Source organism: Pteronotus mesoamericanus, unplaced genomic scaffold, assembly GCF_021234165.1.
Source record: "Pteronotus mesoamericanus isolate MK-2021 breed Mesoamerican mustached bat unplaced genomic scaffold, CSHL_Meso_final scaffold_533, whole genome shotgun sequence".
Taxonomy (NCBI): Eukaryota; Metazoa; Chordata; class Mammalia; order Chiroptera; family Mormoopidae; genus Pteronotus; species Pteronotus mesoamericanus.
This window is the reverse complement of record NW_026555320.1, coordinates 3,400,973-3,421,074: the sequence shown is the minus strand read 5'-3', so window position 1 is coordinate 3,421,074 and position 20,102 is coordinate 3,400,973. Positions and strand designations below refer to the sequence as shown.

The following is a 20,102-nucleotide window of genomic DNA, read 5'->3' as shown; positions in this document are numbered from 1 at the left end:
TGTGTCCACCCCCCCCCATCCAAATTAAGTTACCATTGTTTTGTTTCATCGTGATTCTTCCAGAGATTCTTTTAAATGCATGTACAGATATACTTGCAATAGAAAGGTATTTTTCCTCATCTCTTTTCTAGACCAGTGGATTTAAGTTATAACATACTGTTCTGTGTCTTGCTTTTTCCTTTTTTCTTCATTCACAGATTCTTCCATATCAGTCATGAAAGAATTTTTTAGTGCTCTACTTTTTCAGACTCAGAGATTACTATTCATATAACCCGTTTCCTATTAAGGGACGTCTGCAACGTTTCAGTCTTTTGCTTTTAATAACAAATGCTCTGACAAAAAGACTGTGGTGTTTGCTGTTTTGCAGGTGTATGAATGTATCTCAAAGATAATTGTCTAGAAATTGGGTTTCTGGATTAGGATTACTCTACACTTGTAATTTTCAGAGATACTGCAAGACTTCCCTGCCTATGCATTGTACCATTTCAATGCACTGACCAGCAGTGTATTGTCTCCAACAGAATTTCAAATCTTGGAACTTTTGACAGTATGTTAGGTTAAAAATAGCATCTCCATATAGTTTTAATTTTTTATTTTTCTTAATGTTTGGACATCTTCTTTTCAAAAGTGATTTGTAGTTCTGTAAACTTCTTTCATATTCTTTTGGCCAATTTTCTACTGGGTTGTTGGCCATTATAGGAGTTACTGATTTTTAGGAGTAATTTATATAGTAGATTCTTTGTCTTTGATGTGAGGTTCAGCTACTTTTTTCCTGTTTATCATTTGCCTTTTGAATCTTTGTTATTTTGGCCACATTGAAGGTTTTCCTTCTTATGTAGTCAAAGTAACTTTTGTGACTTCTGGATTTTGTGCCAGTTAGAAAGGTTTTTCCTACGCCCTGGTTAAAAATGTAACGGCATTTTAATGCTTTCAGGTGTAGCCCTATAGAAATCTGGAGTAACCGAAATGGTTCTGCTGGGCAGAGCCGTAGGCAATAGGCTTTATTTCTGGCCCTGGGTCTGATTTCCTGGGTCTCCTCTGCCTTGTTGGAAATCTGGGTCACTGCTAGAATTAGATCACGTTAATCTCACATCCTCCCTAAAGTGGTGCTTTACAGGGAAAGGAAGTAAGAGGAGGACATTGGATGATCTTCTGGCACTTAGCCCATCTCTGCAACCTTTATTCCAAGAGATAAACTCTCGCAGAAGAGGTTTTTGTCCCCTGCGTGCTCGGGGAGTTAGTGGCTGGGTGACAGAACCCCTTTGCCTGTCCATCTCCAGGGAAGGGAAGCCAAACTTGAAGGGCCGTTTCCTCCCCCGGTCATTTGTGCGAACCCCACGTAGGTTGCTTCCCCGCAGGGACAGGCTGCCGAATCTCTGGAATCTAACACCGCCCTCCGCCCCAATGGGGACTGGGGGGCGTCGTCCACGTTGTGCTGGCACAGCCCTGTGGCGTCTTTTCAGAATGAAGAGCTAGTTAGTTGCCTGTCTCTGCTCAGACTTGATTTTTGAAATGGGTGTGAAAAACCTTCGCTTAACGTTAACTTCCAACCCTTAGGAATATCCAAGCCAGAAGAAGGACAACCTACAGTGAGCGTGACCGGAAATGACATCACCACCCCTCCAAACAAGGAGCTCCCACCAAGCCCAGAGAAGAAAACAAAGGTAGTTGCCAGAATGGTGGGTTATCTTTTACCGCTGCGATTTTTTCCAAATAGTATCTTCAGTTATTATTGCTTGATTCGTGACTGTAATGTCTTTTTTCTGAGTTGTTACTAGTTCTTTCTCAAGTTCTGATGTGCTTAAAAAATATTTTATTCTCATTTTACCATAATGGCCTAACTCAAACCTTAGTATCTCTGCCTTTGGCCCTGTTACCTTCACTCTCTGTAGAAGTGTGCTGTAGCGGCGGTTTCCGCTTCTCAGCAACAAAGCCAATTACAGAACTCATTTGAAATAGATTCCGAAATATGCACTCAAAAAAGAGAGCATGTTTTTGCAATTTGTACTTACCGGTACAAATTGCAAAGTTCACATGGCACACTGTAGCGGGGCCTCAAAGCAGCGTGCTGGAGGTGCCTCACTGAATGCAGGTAACAGTAACGTGATCACCTGCCGGTAACTTTTCCATAGAATTATTACAGCCACCGAAAGTTCATTAAAGTTAATGAATTGTTTAAAGCTATTACTGAATTTAAATTCTCAGTGTCAAACTGCTGGAGTTTGTGGCACTGCCATTAAAAAATAGGTCCTCATTTTGTTTTTCTACTCTGTTGCCTTTCTACTATTTACTGAGCTCAGAAAAAAGGAATGATAATTTTGAGTTGCATCTCTCTTCATTGCTTATAATTTTGCTTTGAATTGTGCAATTTATACTTTTTTTAAATTTTGTTTTTATTCTTGTCTGTGTGTTTGATGTTGGCCTTTTAAAAAAAATAAAACAACAAATCAACCCAAAGCCTTTGGCCACAACTCAGCCTTCAAAGACTTCAACATCGAAAGCCAAAACACAGCCCAGTCCTCTCCCTAAGCAGCCAGCTCCCACCGCCTTTGGTGGGTCAACTAAAAAACCCATGAGCCTGGCTGCGGGCTCAGTACCGGCTGCCCCACCCAAACGCCCTGCCGCCGCCACTGCCAGGCCTTCCATCTCTCCTTCAAAAGACGCGAAACCCAAGGTGAGTGGTCACCGAGCTCTGTGCAGGGAAAGGTTGTCCCCTCTGTGTGTCAGATAGCCAGGCGATGCTACCAGTATGATCGAATCAGGCTGGTGGGACTGGGGACAGGCCAGGGAAAAGTGACCAGGTGACCTGTTTGGGGGCCCATGGTGCAGCTATACCACTGGAAGGCATTTTATACTTTTTACCTTCACCGGCCCTGGTTGGAGGCGATACTGTATCTCTTTGGTTTCTCCTTCTTTCCCCCAGCTCTCCTGACTCTTTACCCATTTAAACACTTGGAAGCCAGTGTCCCCTTCTCCATATACTGATCAAATACTCACTTTTGCTGCAATTCCCCCATAAAATTCCCAGTCAAATTCCCTTCTCTCTCCGTCCTTGTTACTCCTGCAGAAGTGCATTTCACCCATTACTTACTTGGTAAGCCCTTCCAGCTTGCTTCGGCCGATCCCAGCTTTGTGGGGTAACTGACTTTGCTTTTGGCATAAGGCCGCCTCTCACTGAGCTGCTTCTGAAGTTCTTTGGTTTTCCAGGTCACCCACACGCTATTGCCCAGAAAATAGTCACTTTGGGTCAGCGTTAGCTTCCCGGGGTGACCCTCGGCGTGGGACAGGGGGGTCTGTGCTGCCTTAACATCTCGTTTTACTTGAGAAGGGCCTTTGTGCCAGCCCACTGTCTTCTTTAAATTCGTGTTGTGAAATAGTTTCCATGTTAAAATGTCAAGTGTTTTAATCTAGTAAATAAAACTGGTGGAATCTAGGAATTGTAATCCAGGTTGGAATCCGATCATAGACTAGGAGTGATGAGATCTCGTGGAGCTTTCTGATCCTTACTTATCCAGCTGGCTGCTTTTCTAGATTTTTAGAATACAGTTCCTTAGACTTCGGAGGGTAGCGGGAAGGTGGCTGGAGCCACGGTGCAGCCGCGCCACCCCCCCCGCCCCCCGCCCCCCCGCACTTACTCGGCAGCAAACCCTGGGGAGGTAGGGCAGCGCAGGGCGGAGGAGTGTCCAGTGCGGTCTCACTCTGTAATAAAAATAAAGAGGCGGTGCGCCGCGCGGGCTTCTTTATGCACACGGGCCCCTGGAGCTCTCTGTCTCAGCCGCCCGTGAGGTAGACGCCAGTGTCCTCGTTTTAGAGCTCAGTTACATAATCTTCCTAAAGTTCAGTGTTTGTCGGTGGCAGAGGCAGTATTTGCACTTGGGCACGGTGCCCACAATGCTGCTGCTCAGGCCCTCGATCAGCACTGTTCTTGCACAGCTCTCTGTCACCCAGTTTGTAAACCGGTCAAGTTAGAGCCGACCTGAGGAGGAGACCACCTGTGTGACAATTACAACTGCTCTTTGCCCTTTTAGATTAGAAACAGATTTGAGAGATTAATAAAAGCTAAATAAAGTCTGATTGAATTTATTTTTATCTTTTTATCCTTATTTTGATAGAAAGATTTACAGGCTCAAATAAAGGGAAGAAAATATATTTGAGAACAGTTAGTTCTGTGAGTCTGGCAAAGGAGAAAATACACCTTGAGAAACAGCGCAGTCCCACTCAGGAAGGCAGCTGGCGCTGCAGCTTGCCGAGGCCAAGAGCCTGGCGTGCAAAGAAGGCCACATCCTTTAGAGATTTCTACCTCTATATTATCTTTTTTTCTAACTTCTTGTATCATTATTGTTACTAGCAAAATATTAAGACCCCATAGATTATTCTGAATCGTAGTCAGTATGGTGAATTTGAAGGAGACCTCAGGGAGCGTCTGGTTTGTCTCCCAATTCTAGAGGAAACAGAGAGGGTGGCCCTCCACACAGACTCCTGTCCCTCTGGACAGAGCTGGTAGCTGAACCAGCTCCTCTGATTCCAGCCTTAGGTGTCTTCGTACCATATCCTTAGGGGCTTCGTTTTTAGAAATGGACACTACCCTGCATTTGCAGGGTTGGATTTTTATCTCGCTGGATGCCAGGCCTGAATTTCTGCACACCTTAGCTGATTTTCCCTCTTACTCAATATCCTGTACACCTCCACTGCCACACCGCCCCCCTGCGGGACCATGTCTCCTGCAATTAAAGACCTGGGTCCACTGTCTGTCTGTCGCTTGGCTTACTCTCTGGAGTAATGGGGTACATTTGCTTGTCAGGAGAGTGTGTTCATCCCTCGTTCCTGTAGAAACCAGGCTAAATGGATCCCTTCACATCCTTGCTAGTGACAGCGTGTCCAGGCTCCATGAAACAGTGACCCAGGTGCACCTGTACTTGAGAGACTTCTCTCTGCTTTCAGCCGCCGCTGTGGCATCTGTGCTTCTCATTCCCTCTATCGGTCAGGCCTGTGCCCTCCGCCTGCCTCTCCCCATTGTCTCTGGGCTCTCCGAGACCTCTCGCCCTCTAGGCCCTAACGTCACATGTTATCACAGCTGCCTTAGAGACCCTGTGGTCCCACCTCCTTGAGCCGGCTGAGGAACTAAAGCCCAGCGAGGTCAGCGACTTGCCCAAGAACGCACTGTGAGGCGGGGGCACAGTGGGGCTGGCGCCCAGGCACCGCCCTGGCTCGTGGGCCAGCATTCTCCCTGCCTGCAGCCTGGCCTCATCGCCCACCTGGTGCATCTCAGCCAAAAGGAGTGCTGGGTTTGACGGACTTGATTTTTAATCTTTGTTCTGTCTGTGTGTTTGTTCATCTTTGGTCATGTATTTAATATACTAAATACATCAGCATTTAATGCAATGGAGCCCAAGGCATTTGTGCGGAGAGGTGAACTTTTCAGGGCCGTTCTTTCTCGTTAGTTCAGGTCGGTTGGCTTGAGGTCGTTTGTCTCCCCGCTTCCTGACTCAAGCTCACACAGTTCCCTGCAGGGGCAGTGTCTCAGTTCTCTGGAGGACTTTGATCCTAGGACCGTGCCTGTTTTCCCCTCAGTAGCTGCCAGGCCCAAAGCACCCTGTTTTGCAGTGCGCGCACCGGTGGAGGCACCCTTGGCATGCCCTCCGGGGCTGGGGCCGACTGCAGCTCTCACTCCCGCTTTCCTCTTATCAGCCTGCTGCAGAGGCGAAGGTTCCAGAGAAGAAGGCCACGCCAGCCAAGCCGGCCACGCCAGCCAAGCCTGCCTCCACTCCGGCCTCCAGGCCTGGCTCCAGGGGCACCCCGACTGTCCCGAAAGCCCCAGCAGCTGCTCCCGTGACCTCAGCTGGGCCAGGCAGTAGGAGCAGTCCCATGCCCCTGCCCAAGAAGCCTGCTGGTGAGTGCTGTTCCCTTGTCTGTGCCCCAGCCATGATAGCTCTCTACAGGGCCGCATTCAGCTGTGCACATCTGCTTGTACGTCAGTCCTTTTGGGGGATGTTGGGAAGTGGTAGCCGTGGTCTCTGTGTGAGGGCAGCAGGTAGATTCAGAAGAACCTTGAGTGAAGGGGACACTCATGAATTCCCAGGTAGAATTCACTTTTCCTTTCCTAGGGTCTCCTTAGTGCCCCTCGCTTTGCAGGCACGGGCCTGTTACGTGGTAAGAAATGGGGCATTCAGTTCCATAGGCGTGTGTTGATCACCCATTTCTAAGGCCGTGCGGAAGGCACTGTCCAGGCTGGAGCAGGGGAGGGCACAGTGCCTGGCCTTGCGCCGTGCACAGGGCGTGGTCTTCGCAGGGCTGCGTAGTGTTCTGCTCTGCCCTCAGAGGCCAGCGCGCCCCTGATTGCTGAGTGAGTCTGTGTTGGATGAGCCATTCAGTCAGCCAGATTGTTAAACGTTACATTAAAAAGTGTATGTTTGTTCAGGCATCAAGACGGAGGGAAGGCCCGCAGACGTCAAGAAGACGGTTACGAAGGCTGCACCAGGTAACAGCACCCTCGTGTGGAGCCCGAACTTAACCCTCACCTCTTCCATGACTTCGCAGCTCTCCACGTTGCTCTCGCCCCCTGAATGCTTGTGTCTCTCCCTCCTGCCTTTGCAGCTGACTTGAGTCGCCCAAAGACCGCCTCCAGCAGCACCGTGAAGAAGACCGCCACCGTCCCTGGGGCCACTTCCCCATCAGGCGCGGCTCCCAGCCGCGTCAAGCCCACACCCGTGCCGCCCCGGCCCTCCGGGACCCTTGCTCTGGACAAGAAGCCTGCGTCAGCCAGGTCCAGCTCCTCTGCCCCCAGGCTGAGCCGCCCGGCCACCAACACCTCTGCCCCTGATCTGAAGAACGTTCGTGCCAAGGTTGGCTCCACGGAGAACATCAAGCACCAGCCTGGAGGAGGCCGGGTGGGTCCGGGGGCATGGGGTCCTCGGCACGCCAGCCCCGCTCCCTTCCCGGCCCCATCCAGCCGCCATTCCGAAGCCTGCCCTCGCATCATCGGCCCAGGCCGCGCCACAGAGGGGCAGTCAGGGCGCGCCAGACAGGGCTCCGTGTCCCGGCAGCCGGGGGCGGGAGGGCTAAGCTCTGGGCCTTCTCCTCCCTTTGGAATCAGAGGGGCCCCTATTCTGCATGTAGGGGTTTAGGCTTATATTTTAGCTTGGAGGCAAAAGGTTTCTTCTACTTCACAAAATGAACAGAGCAGATATCTGGGGCTGCTAGGGGGAAATACAGTGGACGTGGACCTGGTTTGTCATGGTTCCCACCCCTGTACTGTGAGCAGCGGGAGAGGCAGGTGGGTGGAGAGTCTGAGAGAGGACGAGGGTGTCCTCTGGTGGCCTGTGGCTGCCCTGAACTGAAGGTCTGCTGTAGAGGGCGGTGACGGAGAGCTGGTGGTTGGCATCCGCACACCTTTCTGTTTGCATCCATTCTGAAATTACTTGTTAACTGTTAGCAGCCATGGGGGCTTTGTGTGTGAAAAAGGTGGGGGCAAAAGTCCAGGTTCCAGTCCCCGGAGCAGTAGCCTTGGCATCTCCTACGTCATCTCTAGCACTTCACCACCACCGCCCACTCAGGACAGGATACTTCATTCGCTTCAGTCCAGAGCTGTTTAAAAAACGAAGAAAAATGAAGCAGAATCCTGATACAGTTGGAAGAGACTGTATTCCCAGTGAATTGATGGCAAACGGGAGTAGTCTGGGATGAGGGCCTAAGCGCCGTGGCTCCAGCGGACCTGGCCAGGCCTTGGGGCCATGGTGCCTCTGCGTGCTCTTGGCTTGTGTGGTGCAGAAGGTCTGGGTGGGGAGTCGAGTAAATCAGCCTCACGATGCAGCTATTTTCTGTTCCCACACCCATTTTCAATAGCGGCTCCCTGTGACCATGGCCGCTTGCTTGGGGCATGTAGAGCGTTTGAGCGGGAAGGCATTGTGATTGGAAAACGATCACCGCCGCCCACACTCAGAGCAGAATCGCAAGCTGAGCCCGCCCGCCTGCCTCCCCTTTGGGAACACTGTCTGGTCTCTCGGGCTCCAGCTTTGGCCTGCAGCCCCTCCCTCTGGCCGCGTCTCCCCTGGGAAATGAGTGTTTCCCAGGGGCAAGGGTGACTGGCTTCTGCCTGGGGGCCTGGCCTGGATTCGAGTCCCCAGGCTCCTTGCCCTCTTGGCATTTGGGTCCTTGTCCTCTGGGTGTGAAATTTGCCCCCCTTTATCTCCATCTAGGCCAAAGTAGAGGAGAAAACAGAGGCAGCTGCTGCAGCTCGAAAACCTGAACCTAATGCGGCCACTAGAACAGCTGGCCCAAGTGCAGGGGCACAGAAACCACCTGCGGGGAAAGTGAGTCTTGTTTAGACTTTTACCTCTGGAAGGTAAAAGGTGGTAAACTGTCTCTCCAGCGTGAGCCACTTTCCCTTCTGGTGCGCTTCTTACCTGTCCTCACACTGGTTTCCGCTTCCGTCCTTCAACTGTGCGCCCTCCTTGGTGTTTCACGATTCAGCCATCAGGAAATTTTTTTGTATCAATCCTGAAAGTTAACAGTTGGGAGCCCATTGTCCCTTTGGGGACTATTTATTTAGCTGGATGAAATGGATACAGAAGTGTCCGCTGACTTGGCGCTGAAGCCCACCCATTACGCGCGCGCTCACAGGCGGAGCACCCAGGTTCTTCCTCAGCAAGGACCTGGGACCCCACAGACCCTGTGCTTTGAGGTGAACTAGAAGGCCTCCTTCGTAACACTGCGGGGTAGGGGCACCTTCATTCGTCCCGGCTTCCTGAGTCACCCCTTAACGAGAAGTCAGGACGCTCACTGCAGTCAGAACCCGCCCGGCACAGGGCGTCGCAGCATCGGCCAGAGGTCAGAGGTGAGCTGCCCCGCAGCTAGGCCTTCCTGCTTGCTGTAGGGACCTTCACTTATTGTGCAGGCAGGTGGTCTCTCTGGCCAAGGGCTGCCAAGGAGGCCTGAGCTCCAGCCTTTTAAGAACCAGGATGGATCTCAGCCCAAGGAATTTGTACAGTCAGCAAGGTGAGGAGGGCTTCACTATGGTTTCTGGTAACTCTTTGAGGTCCTGTAGGTCTTTGGTTCAGACCAAAGTGTTTTGTAAAGAAGGCAAGAAATGGCAAGGTGTTTGCGGTGGAGTTTCTCAGGGTGGGTTTCTCTCCTCTGTGGAGAACTCTCCAGTTTGGGAGCTGTGTCATTTGCAAAGTGCTCCAAAGGGAAGGAAGCAAGCAAGCAAGCAAGCAAGCTAGCTGGCAACTGTTCTTCAGAAGGCTGCAGAAGTCTTTGTTCCAGCCTTCAGAGCCGGGGCCTTGTGTGGCTGCTTTCCGGGGGAGCCGTCTGTGCGCAGTGCTGAGTGCTGTGCCGTGGGTGCTGCAGCTGTGCAGCCCAGCCCAGCCTCTTGGCACACGAATCGCCCAGGGTACAGGAGTAGGTGTCTGGAGGATTCTAGATGGTGGTTTACCCTGCAGTCAGGAGCCTCGACCTAAACCTCAACTGTACTGAGACAGAATGGGCTTCTTGAGGAAGCTGCCAAGGCTGCAGCCTGCACGCCCCCTGGTGTCCAGGATTGTGCACGGCAGGTCCAGTGGCCCGGGGTCCGGCTGCGTTTACAGCTGAGCAGTGTCCCTTCCTTACCCTTGGTGTCAGACCCGTGCCCGGGGAGCCAGCTGCCCAGTGCTCCTCCCAGCAGCCTCTGCCTCCCAGGGAGTGTGTCTCGCTGCCGCCGTCCCAGGCCCCAGCCTGAAGGGAAGTGCTGTCCTTGGGTGAGGACTGGCCCGGGTGAGCCACGGTGCCGCCCCAGCCCTCGAGAGAGTCAGCCGGGCGCGGCCAGGCCATGCCCCGGTACCCCCTGGGGCAGCTGTCAGGCTTGTGACCCGTGGCCCAGCCCCCGAAGAGCAGTGATAATGACCAGGGAGCACTTCTACAACATCTGCTTCTGTCCTGTGTTGTTGGTTCGTGTTTTCACCCTCTTTCCTGCTCCTCCAGATCCCTTCCTCTGTGCTTTCCACAGCGGTTCTGCCGAGGGTGGGGGCAGAGTGTTAGCGGCACTCTCTGTCAGGCGCCGTGGTCATGTGTGGACTCGCTGCCTGCCCTGTGTCGGTTCTAACCAGCCCTCTCCCTTTGTGTTGTTTTTTCTGTTCTCTAACACTCCAGGTCCAGATAGTCTCCAAAAAATTGAACTACAGCCATATTCAGTCCAAGTGTGGTTCCAAGGACAATATTAAGCATGTCCCTGGAGGTGGTAATGTAAGTATCAGCTCCGGACACCTGGCATCTGAGGCCCAGTCCAATGTGGGGCACACTGGAGTGGGGGCCACCTGTCTGAGCTCACAGGACCCCGGGTGGGGGCCTGCGCGTCCCCTGTAGCTGTGTCAGAGGCTGGTCCCAGGACACAGGTTGGCGGCAGGCCTATCATTTCTCTCGGGTTTGCTCCTGGGGATACATGCCTCTGTCTGCTCTCCCCGAGCATGTGGGGGTCCACCTTCTCCCGAGGCCAACCCCCCATCCTTGACGTAGGCCCAGGGAGTTACTACGCTCCCTCCTCCCCTCCCTGCTTCGTTCTCTGCTGCTTGTCCCCGCTTCCCTTCTCTCCTCTCCCGCCTTCTCTCTTCCTTTCTAATCTCTCCTCCCGCTCCTTTTGCCTTTTCTGGTTCCTTCCTTTTTGATTCCCTTCCCCTCCTTTTCTTTCTGTCCCTTTCCCTGTTCCATCCAGACACCCCTTCTGCCGTGCTGCGCCTCTGTGCCAGCTGTAAGACCTGTGGTGGGGACGCGGGCCTCCAGCTCACAGGGCAGTCCTGGTCTAGGGAGAGGCAGGGCCAAGTGTCATTGTTCGTCAGTGTGTAAAGAACGTCTGTGAATTTGTCATGTGTCCCTGTGACAGTGTGCAGGCCAGCGGGACTCTGCAGTGTGGCCCGGGGCGTGCTGGGGAGCCGTCTGTGGGCAGCCCCTGCCCACGCTGCCCCTCAGCAGTCGCGCCGTCCTGCCTGCCCCTGTCGTGAGGAAGGCAGCCATAGCGTGCCCCTTTCTTGCCCCACATGGCCCCCTACCACACCTCCTTCCCGGTCACCTCCCAGTGGGCCCGTCCGCAGGTGGGCAGCAGCCGTGGCTTGCCTTCAGGTGGGGCGTGCCTGGCCAGACGTAGCCAGCCTGCTGCAGGACGGGCCGGAGGGGGTGCCCAGGTGGGCACTGGCCCTCGCTTTTTCCCTCAGGCTTTTGGCCCGATGAAAACAGAAGGTGAACAGGGAGTCAGAGTAATGGGGGTGCTTGTGTGTGTCGTTTGGTGTGTGTAAGAGCTCTGAAAGTGACTGGTGGTTGTCTGTCACCTACTGCGGTCTTCACACGGCCTAGCAGGACGTCAGCAAGAGGGCGAGAGATGTACTTTTTAAAAGCACTTCCGTTTTAGGAGGCTCCTGTCAGCAGCATGGTGCTCAGGTCCCACCTGGGAGCCTTGTTTCCAGGTGGGACGGTGAGGATAACCGCCCTGGGTGGGCGGAGGCGCTCGCGCCCGCGCTCCCGCCGCCACTTTGTAAGCCCCGCGAATGGAATGCGGGTGCGCGCAGTTCAGGAAGAGCGGGTCTGCCCTGCGGAGGTGGGGGTGGCATTACTGGGCTAAGTCCACCTCCCGCCCCTCCCCACGCAGGGATTCCGGAGCCCGCTGAGGGTCTTGGAGCAGGATCCCGGGTAGTGCCTCCCAGCGCCTCCCCCCGCAGACACGCACTGGCACGCCCCTTGTCCAGAGCCGGGAAGATGTTGGGCGGAAACCTAGCAGCTACTTTGGTATCTGAGCCCATGTTCAAATTCTGCAGCAGTTTTAACCCCATTTCCTCCTGGAGGGGCATGTGCATGTGTAATGAGTTCCCAGACCTGTTGGCAGGGTCCCTTCAGTGGCACCAGGCCCATAGATGTCACAGATCTGTGGCAACTTGTATGAACACAGCTACAGCCGGTGCGGTAGATGCGGGATCAGCCGCGACGTGGTTTCTGCTGACTATTGGGGGGGCGGGGGGGCAGGACTTGTGGGCCAGCCCTCGAGGCATGAGAAGCACACATCCTAGGCCAATGAGGCAGCACATGGCTCCCGGAATCTGGAGCCCGGCGGTGGCGGGGGGAGGGGGGCGGATAACCAGGAGTGGCGAGGGGCGTGGTGGGTCCTCTGCATCCCTGCCCAGGGTGGGCAGGGGGTGGGGGAAGAGCCGCGTCTCAGAGGCAGTGAAGCTTTTCAAAACCTTTCATTATGGAAATTTTCAAACATACACAAAAGTTGATAAAATGGTGAAACGGACTGAGTGTACTTTTTACCCAGCTTTGTGTTTGTGGGCAATCTTATCTCCATATGCTCTCCTTAATTATTTTGGAGCCAGTGCTAGATAAGTCATTCCTCTACAAATATTCCATTGTGTACCTTTAGGCGATAAACACTCTTTAACATACACATGTGTACATATTTTAGAAGACCAGCTCACGTGACATAGGGCTGCTTGTTTGAATCAGGATCCAGCAAGGTCCGCACGTGGTGATTGGTTGATGTGTCTCTTGTCTCTTATAACCTGAGGTTTCCTTTGCTCTACAACTTACCTGTCCAGTTCTGTTTTTTGTAGTAATGTTGTTCATGAGGAAACCAAGTGGTTTGTCCTAGAGTCTGGATTCTGCTGATTATATCCCCATTTAACATGTTTCTTTAACCCTCCATTTTCTTTATATTGATTCTTGATTTTTCCCCCCCCATTTCACCAGACTTGCATAGCTAGGGTAGTGTTCTGTTAGGAAGTGTAGTGTGTCTCACTCTTCCCATTATTTCTCTCGTGATTTTGGCAACTGTTGATGCCCAACCCCCAGTCCCTCGTTCCGTGGGGGTGCATTGCTCCCGTGTTACTGGCTGGAATACGTCTGGGAAGTGGCGTGTCCTCTTGTCATCTGTTCTTCAGTTGAGGACAAGGCAAGAGGTAGAGAAGTGGAGGCTTTGAGGGAAGAACACTGTCAAGGAACACGTGGGCTCCACAGCTTGGCGAGAGCCCGGCCGTGGTGAGCGACAGCTGTGCAGTCCCCGCAGGTGGTCTCGAGGGCAGCGCAAGGTGCGCTTGGTCTGAGCAGCTGCCACAGCTGGGAAAAGCGCACTTGCCGTTGGCCCGGCCTGTGGAGAAGGGCAGCCTCGTCGGAGAGAGGCGGTAGAGGAGAGGCCGCGGCTTCGATGGCAGCATGGCCTGGTACACCATGGAGCGCGCACTTCGGCAGCACGTGTACTAAAGTTGGAGCGATGCAGAGGAGATGGGCATGACCCTTGCGCAAGGGTGACGCAAATTCATGTAGCAATTGTGTTTTTTAAAAAGGGGTACTGTTGAATACGTGAAGCAGTTTGGTGTCCAGTGGTTGCTGATGTCCATTCAAGGGTGATGACGTAAAGGGAAGCTAGAGCCAGGGAAGGCTCTGTAGAAGGCGGCCTGTGAGCCGGGCTTTGAAGAAAGGAAGGAGAACGCGGTGGGCTTGCCAGGCTGGGGATGAGCAGGAGCAAGGCTTTGGAAGCAGCGGCGAGGATGCACACGGCAGTCAGCCTCCCGTCGGTACCCACACAGCCAAGGGCGGGATCCTCTGACGCTTCTAAATGCATTTTGTGTGCACAGTATAAAACTGGGCAGGGTGAATGGAAAGAAAAATGAGAGATTATCTCAGAACTTAAAAAGGCCTTCTCCCCTAAGGTAAAATGCAATTATGAAAAGATGTACCAAAAAAATCAAAACAAGCCGAGAGAGGATGACTCGGGCAAGCTGAGGATTGCGGGAAGTTACGCCGAGCCAGGTCCTGGGCTGTGGGTGAGAATGCAAACGCAGGGTAGATACCACGTCTGTCTGCGGGTGGAGACCGTATTAGCTGACGCAGGAGAACGACAAGGTCCTGCAAGGCAGCCAGCTAAATGGCATCGTGATGATAGCTCACCTGGTGTGACACCTGCTGTGAGCCACTGCGCGGGAAAGCCAGGCTCTTCTGCAGCCAAGGGGCCGCCGGGTCACTCAGTCCCCACCCAGGAACGCAGTGGGAAGTGCTGTCCACAGGTGTCCTTTCCTAAATTAAAGATGTGCCACCAGCCCTGGCACTAAGATGTTTTCCCAAGCGCCACAGGGCAGGCGTCAACGAGTTTGCTGGCCCTCCCTAATACGTACAGCTCCAGAAAGGAAGGTAGACATCTGTGCTGTTGGCCAGGAGGGGGCGATGCACTGGAAGAACCGGAAGGAAGGGTGCCACACGTTACTGCAGTCTGCCCCTGGGCAAGGCGGGCATGGGGGTTGGGGCCTGAGGTGAGGCAGAAGAGGGTTGCGGGAGGCCAGGCCCAGCACGGCGGGCGCAGAACCGTCTGCCGGCGCCTGGGTGGTGGGTATGGAGGCACTGGCTTGGTCTGGCTGGAGGCGGGGTCAGAGGCTACACGCAGTGCCAGGATGGATCCAGGGCTCTTTGAAGCACTTAGGGAGGTGACCCTGACTCCGAACAGGCTTAAGTAGGGGCTTGCAAGGGAGAGAAAAAACTTGAATGTGGAGAAGAGGATTATAAAGGAGTTGTCTATTTGAAGCAGTATTTTTCTTTTCTCCTCAGGTTCAGATTCAGAACAAGAAGGTGGACATCTCCAAGGTCTCCTCCAAGTGCGGGTCCAAGGCCAACATCAAGCACAAGCCTGGTGAGTGTGTCTCCCTCCACCACCCTGGTTTTACCCTCTGTGTCTTTGTCGTTCCATAAAAATTCCGTGGGCCACCCCCACACAAGACACAGTCGTGGCACAGCACAGTCCTCAGTCGCTGTCAGGAAGTGGGACTCGGGCGCCAAGCTCCCAGCGAGGGGAGCAGATGGCAAAGGCTGCGGTTCGCCCGGGCCTCACTGGAAGGACAGGCGGGTGTGTGCTGCTGCTGACCGAGGCCTGGGGGAGAGGTGTGTCCCGGGGGCTCACGTTAGCTGAAGGGGCTCCAGAGAGCGGCTGGGGCGCCTGTGAGTTGCAGGAGCAAAGGGCGTCCCCAGCTGCACGGGGTCGGCCCCAGCCTGGAAGGCCGGATTCGGGGTGGGCGCGCCCCACTGCGCAGCAGGCGCGCTGCAGGTGAGTCGGGTGTCTCAGGGCCGACACCGTGGACCAGCTAAGGTCAAGGCCGGGAAAGCTCCCTTCCCTCCCAGCAGAGCAGCCCCCGCCGCCCCCTCTCCCCCCCGCTGCCCCATTTCGGAATGTGCGCTCTTTAACTTGGCAGCCCTTAACTAGCTTTCCCTGCCCGTCCTCCACCTGGAAGATCCGCTCCTGTGAGATGCCCCCTTCCCTGGAGGCCCTGAGTGTCTCCAGGACCAGTGTTTGCTGGGGGCAGGGCTGGGGTGCCAGTGTGGAGGATGCCTGGGGATTCGGCAAGAAGCCAGGTGTGGAGGTGTGTGACCTGAGCTGAGAGGAGGTCGCAGGGTCAGAGATGGGCTGGGGTGGGGGGGAGCCACGCCCCTGGGCTGCGGCAGGGCAGGCGGGCCCTCCAGCCTGTGGCCGGGAGCTCTGCACGGGGCCCTGGGTGCAGGCCGCTGCCCCCTCCTCCCCACCGACGGGCTCCGACACAGGCCCAGCCCTTTCTCAGCCCACTGGCCCCGGGCGCGGGCCCTTCCTTCCTGTCGCTGCACTGTGATTCGGTTCCGCTGCACGGACGGTTCGCCTGGCCGTCCTGTCACTGCCAGTCAAGCACTAGCGGCTGTGACACGAGGACCCCGTCCTGGGCGGACAGGGTGTCGCGGGGCTGGGGGCTGCCGGGGTGCGGGGCGGCTTTTCCATGGGGAGTTGCTCGCAGACCTGGAGAGAAGTGGCCCTGCTTTGATGAGCGTGCTCGCGGCCTGCACGTCTGTCTGCCCTCGGAGCCACCGGGAGCCGTTGCGGCCTCCCCAGCTGCACGCTGGGCGCTTAGCCAGGCCCCGGCTTTGCCTGCGGGGACGTTTTGCTGCCACCCTCAGCACCCGATGCCTCTTGGTTTAGGTGGAGGAGATGTCAAGATTGAGAGTCAGAAGCTGAACTTCAAGGAGAAGGCTCAGGCGAAGGTGGGGTCCCTGGATAACGTGGGCCACCTGCCTGCAGGAGGTGCCGTGAAGGTAGCGAGTGGGTCTTCAGGGGGACACAGCTGGGGAGGTGTGGGGTGCGCAGTGGATTCTGGGTCCCATCAAGCGGGTGCTGTCACCGCCTCTCAGTCTCTTCAGGAGTCATGTTCCCCAACACCATTGCTCTCCCCACCCCATCCATCTTCCGTCCCGGGCGAGGCAGGAGAGGGGAAGGGACCCCAGCTGGAGACAGACCCTTTTCCCGAGGGCCGTGGCCTTTCTTACTTTCTGGGCTCCTCTCAGCCATGTCCCGAGGGACTACGGGCCTGGGGCACAGGTCCCCCCGAGGCGGGTGGTCCACACAGTACAGCCGTCCCTAGCTACCTCCTGATAGAGGACTGTGGGTACAGGCTTCAGGCCCGGGAGCAGGACAGCACATTCTCCCGCCAGTGACAGCGGGCCTGGCGCCCGCCTGCCTCTGGGGGGACTGCCCGTGGGAGAGCGCTGGCTCGCTCAGGGCAGAGCACCCCTCTCCAGGCCGACCGGGCCCCCCGCCCCGCCCTCCCTCTGGCCTTCCCTGCCCCCCTCCTTCCACAGTCCTGTGAGACCCTCTGTGTGCCCGGGGGCTGTCTGTCCTGTGTTCCATGTCGCCATCGGGTGGGCAGGGGTCGTGAGGCAGCGTTTTGCAGGCTCCTGTGCTTGAGGGCAGCAGCAGGGCAAGGAGCGCAAGTAGAAGGCTGAGTGCCCAGGCCATGCCCCACGCCATTCTTTGGTCCCCCCCCACCCCGCCCCCGAGGAGGACTCTGCCCCAGCTCATGTCCTTGACGGTGTGGGGTCCTGGCTGTCACACCCTTGTTCCTGCCCCCCGCCCAGGAATGTCTCGGGGCGGGGCACCAGCTCAGCTGTAGCCACTTGTCCAAGACCGCGCAGCGGGTCCTGCAGACAAGGGCTCACACTTGGCCCTTCTGACCCCATGTCTTGTGTTTTTTTTGTTTTTTTTTTAATTCACTGTCAGTTCCCTTTCTTTATTGTTTCTGGAACTGTTTTTCCAGTGCTGACTTGCCTGCGGCACCCTTGCGTCCCAGCCACGTTCAGGCCTGCCGTCCTGAGCTGGCTCCTCAGCCTTGCCGCTGACTCTGCTCTCGTGGCCGCCATTGTGCTTGGTGGCGGCGTGGCGGGGAGCCCAGCACCGCAGAGAGGCTTCCTGCAGCCTTGTGTTCAGAGGAGGCGGCCAGTGCTCCCGGGCCGGGGCTGCGCTCTCCCGCCCAGAGCCTGCCTCCCTGCCCTGCGCCAGGCCGCCTGAGGGTGGGGTCGGGCGGCCCACCCTAATTAGAGGGGCAGGGGCGGTGGGGGCGGGGGCTGCGTGTGAAACCCATCGCCATCACCCCATCCCACTCCCTCTCGGACTGACCCTGCACTGTCTCCCCCACTGTTTCATTGTAGACTGAGGGCGGTGGCAGCGAGGCCCCACCGTGTCCGGGCCCCCCTGCTGGGGAGGAGCCGGCCATCCCTGAGGCAGTGCCCGAAGCTGGCGCCCCCACCCCAGCCAGTGGCCTCCATGGCCACGCCACCCTGGCAGGGGGTGGTGACCAAAGGGAGGCCCAGACCTTGGACTGCCAGATCCAGGAGACAAGTAAGTGGCTGGGCTTGGCCTAAGGGCCAGCCAGGGTCCCTGCCACTGGCTGCAAATTGAAACTCCTTTGTTTTTTGACTAGAGTGTGGCCTAAATTTTAACGAAACAACCTTTTATTTTTCCAGGCATCTAATGATGACATTCTGGTCTCGTCTTCCGTCCCCTTTGTTGCCCCTCTTGTCTCCTTCGTTACCCTCTCCCTTCCCTCCTCCCGTGTCACTGCAGATTGAGACCTACAGGCTGACGTTCCGGGCAAACGCCAGGGCCCGCACCGACCACGGGGCCGACATTGTCTCCCGCCCCCCCCACTTCCTTGGCGGCCCCAGCTCCGGCGCCCGGGCCCTTGGCTCCCTCCCCCGAGCTGCCCACTAGACCTGTGACCCCTTGGGTGCTGGGCAGCTCTCTAGGGCTCTCCCTCCCTCCCTCCCGCCCGCCTCGCTTGCCTGGGGCAGCAGCAGTTGTCCCCCACCCCCACCCCCCCCACCCCGGCCCCAGGCCCAGCTCTGTGTTCTGCTCCTGGCCCATCATGGCATCACTGCTCCAGGGGGAAGCTTGGGAGGGGAGTGGGGCAGGGAGGCTAGCGCGGGATCTCGGGGGATCGGAGAGGAAGGAACGGGATTCTAACCTCCTCTTTGTTTGGGTTTTTTGGACCAAACCCAAGAGAAACTGACATACCCTCCCTCCTAGCTGGGTCCACCTGGAGGGAAGAGCAGAATGTTCATGTGATGGCCCAGCCCTGTGTCCCCCGGAACTTGCTAAGCCACTGCCTCTCCCTTTGACCCCACAGTGCTGCCCACCATGCAGGTGGTGCCAGACACCTCTTGCTACCCTGCCCCGAGTTAGCTAGGGGTCAGCGCTGCGTGTCCCCACTGCCTCCCATATCTGCCTAGCTGCTGTCGTAATTTTTTTTTTTCTTGTTTTATCCCCCTTTTTTAAATAACCTAAAAACTGGTGGAGTAGTTTTGCAAGTTGAAGTCATGTCTGAATGAAAGTCCTCAGTAGGTGTTAAAGGAAGCGGGGAGGGGAGATGCGTGAGCCTCCAGCCGGGAGGTCAGGCACCGGCCTGGCCTGCAGCTCGGAGCCCTGGAGGCCGTGCGGGCAGAGCGGGGGCATGGGGCCGCGGCCCGGGAGCAGGGAGCGCGTGCTAGGGGCTGGTCCGAGTGTGGGCTGCTGGTTCTGGCATTTGCGTGTATGCTGCTTTTCTGTTCTAACCAAGAGGCTGGTTTGGGCATCTCTGTCTGTCTCATTCCTGGGATCTGGAGGGAGATACAAGGTCAGGGCTGGGAACGGCCGTGGAGGTCAAAGGCCTCCAGGCCTGCAGACCAAGGACACTCGTGCCCTCAGCTCCTGGGGAGCCCGAGGCGTCCAGACCTTGTGTGGGTAGTGGGGAATCAGGACCGGAAATTTAAAAATAAAGGCATGAGACTGAGGCCGTCCCCTGTCCCCGACAGCCTGACTGGAGAGGAGAGGGAGGCGAGGCGAGGCCAGCCTGCGGAGGGGTCCCTGCTAGGCCCGCCGTTGGGGTGGCTGCAATGAGGAAAAATCCCGGGAATCCTATTGACACGAAGATTCTTACTGCACTTGTATTTTTTGTATTAAAGTTTGCATGGTTTCTAATAAAGGATTAAACCTACCAGCTTGCAGTGAAGTGGCCTGGGAGTCTCAGGGCTTCTCTCGCAGGGCACTTCCCATGGTGTGGCCTGGGTGTCTTGCCCTCTGGCCCCCGGCTCCTGTCCCTCGGAGCCAAGAAGGGGGGCCCTGGAAGTGGGTTCAGATTTGATTTCCTTGTAGAGGGTGGGCATCTGGGTGGGGCCGCTCTCCCCATTCCCAGGGCAGATGTGCTGTGAGAGGTTTGCCACCGCATCCCAGCTCCCAAGGCGTAGGTCTTGGGGACAAAGTGCTTCCAGAGCCGGACTGTCTAGCACGCGCCACCATGCGGGAGGTCAGGGCGCCTGTGTTTCTGAGCTGGAGGAAGGGGCAGGATGAAGCTGGGGAAGGCGAAGACACTGAGGTTGACAGCAGGCTCTGCCTCCCCTCACTCCTTCGCCAAGGGTGGGGTGGGCCAGGTGACCCACGCGGGACAGCTCCCCAGGTGGCCTGGCCACAGCTCCCTTGAAGGGTCCCATGAGCCAGAGGCTGAGGTGGCCACCCTGACAGGTGAGGACCAGAGGCCTGCGTGCTGTGCACCACCCTGCAGCCATCTGGGGCAGGGCATTTCTGTACTGCCCGATCTGCTTCTGGCTCAGCCATCGCCTATGTCTGTGATTCTGTTGTAACCATTTTAAGAGTAAATAAAGCTCATGATGTCCCACCACACGGGCCCCGTCTCCTGTGCGTCCTGGTTTGTCTCCAAGACCCTGCCCCCCAGCCCGTCCTCCCGCACTGGGGGACTGGTGTGCGCTGAGCAGTTGCAACCAGCGCAGCTCCTGCTTTGTGAGCATGTGGATGGGACCGGAAACAGACTAGCCTG

General features: G+C 56.1%; 1 protein-coding gene and 1 non-coding gene across 21 annotated transcripts in view; both read left to right on the top strand.

The window, feature by feature from the left end:
• Positions 1-19,621, top strand: part of MAP4 (microtubule associated protein 4) — a 131,596-nt gene extending 111,975 nt beyond the window's left edge. For 3 of the 20 annotated variants that reach the window (XM_054594663.1, XM_054594652.1, XM_054594653.1), the window contains 10 exons: positions 1,558-1,679; positions 2,459-2,674; positions 5,689-5,890; positions 6,419-6,478; positions 6,595-6,887; positions 8,196-8,309; positions 10,123-10,215; positions 14,551-14,632; positions 15,941-16,053; positions 17,443-17,670. In XM_054594663.1, coding sequence (XP_054450638.1) covers positions 1,558-1,679; positions 2,459-2,674; positions 5,689-5,890; positions 6,419-6,478; positions 6,595-6,887; positions 8,196-8,309; positions 10,123-10,215; positions 14,551-14,632; positions 15,941-16,053; positions 17,443-17,655 — 1,508 coding nt within the window. In that variant the 3' untranslated portion in view covers positions 17,656-17,670. Of the gene's footprint in view, positions 1-1,557; positions 1,680-2,458; positions 2,675-5,688; positions 5,891-6,418; positions 6,479-6,594; positions 6,888-8,195; positions 8,310-10,122; positions 10,216-14,550; positions 14,633-15,940; positions 16,054-17,442; positions 17,671-17,757 lie in introns of those variants that run through there. The other 17 variants (XM_054594654.1, XM_054594664.1, XM_054594667.1 and 14 more) reach the window with 13 other exon arrangements.
• Positions 13,187-13,289, top strand: LOC129087814 (U6 spliceosomal RNA). Its single transcript, XR_008530938.1, has one exon. It is a non-coding gene; the product is annotated as a U6 spliceosomal RNA (small nuclear RNA).
• Positions 19,622-20,102: the final 481 nt, after the last annotated feature.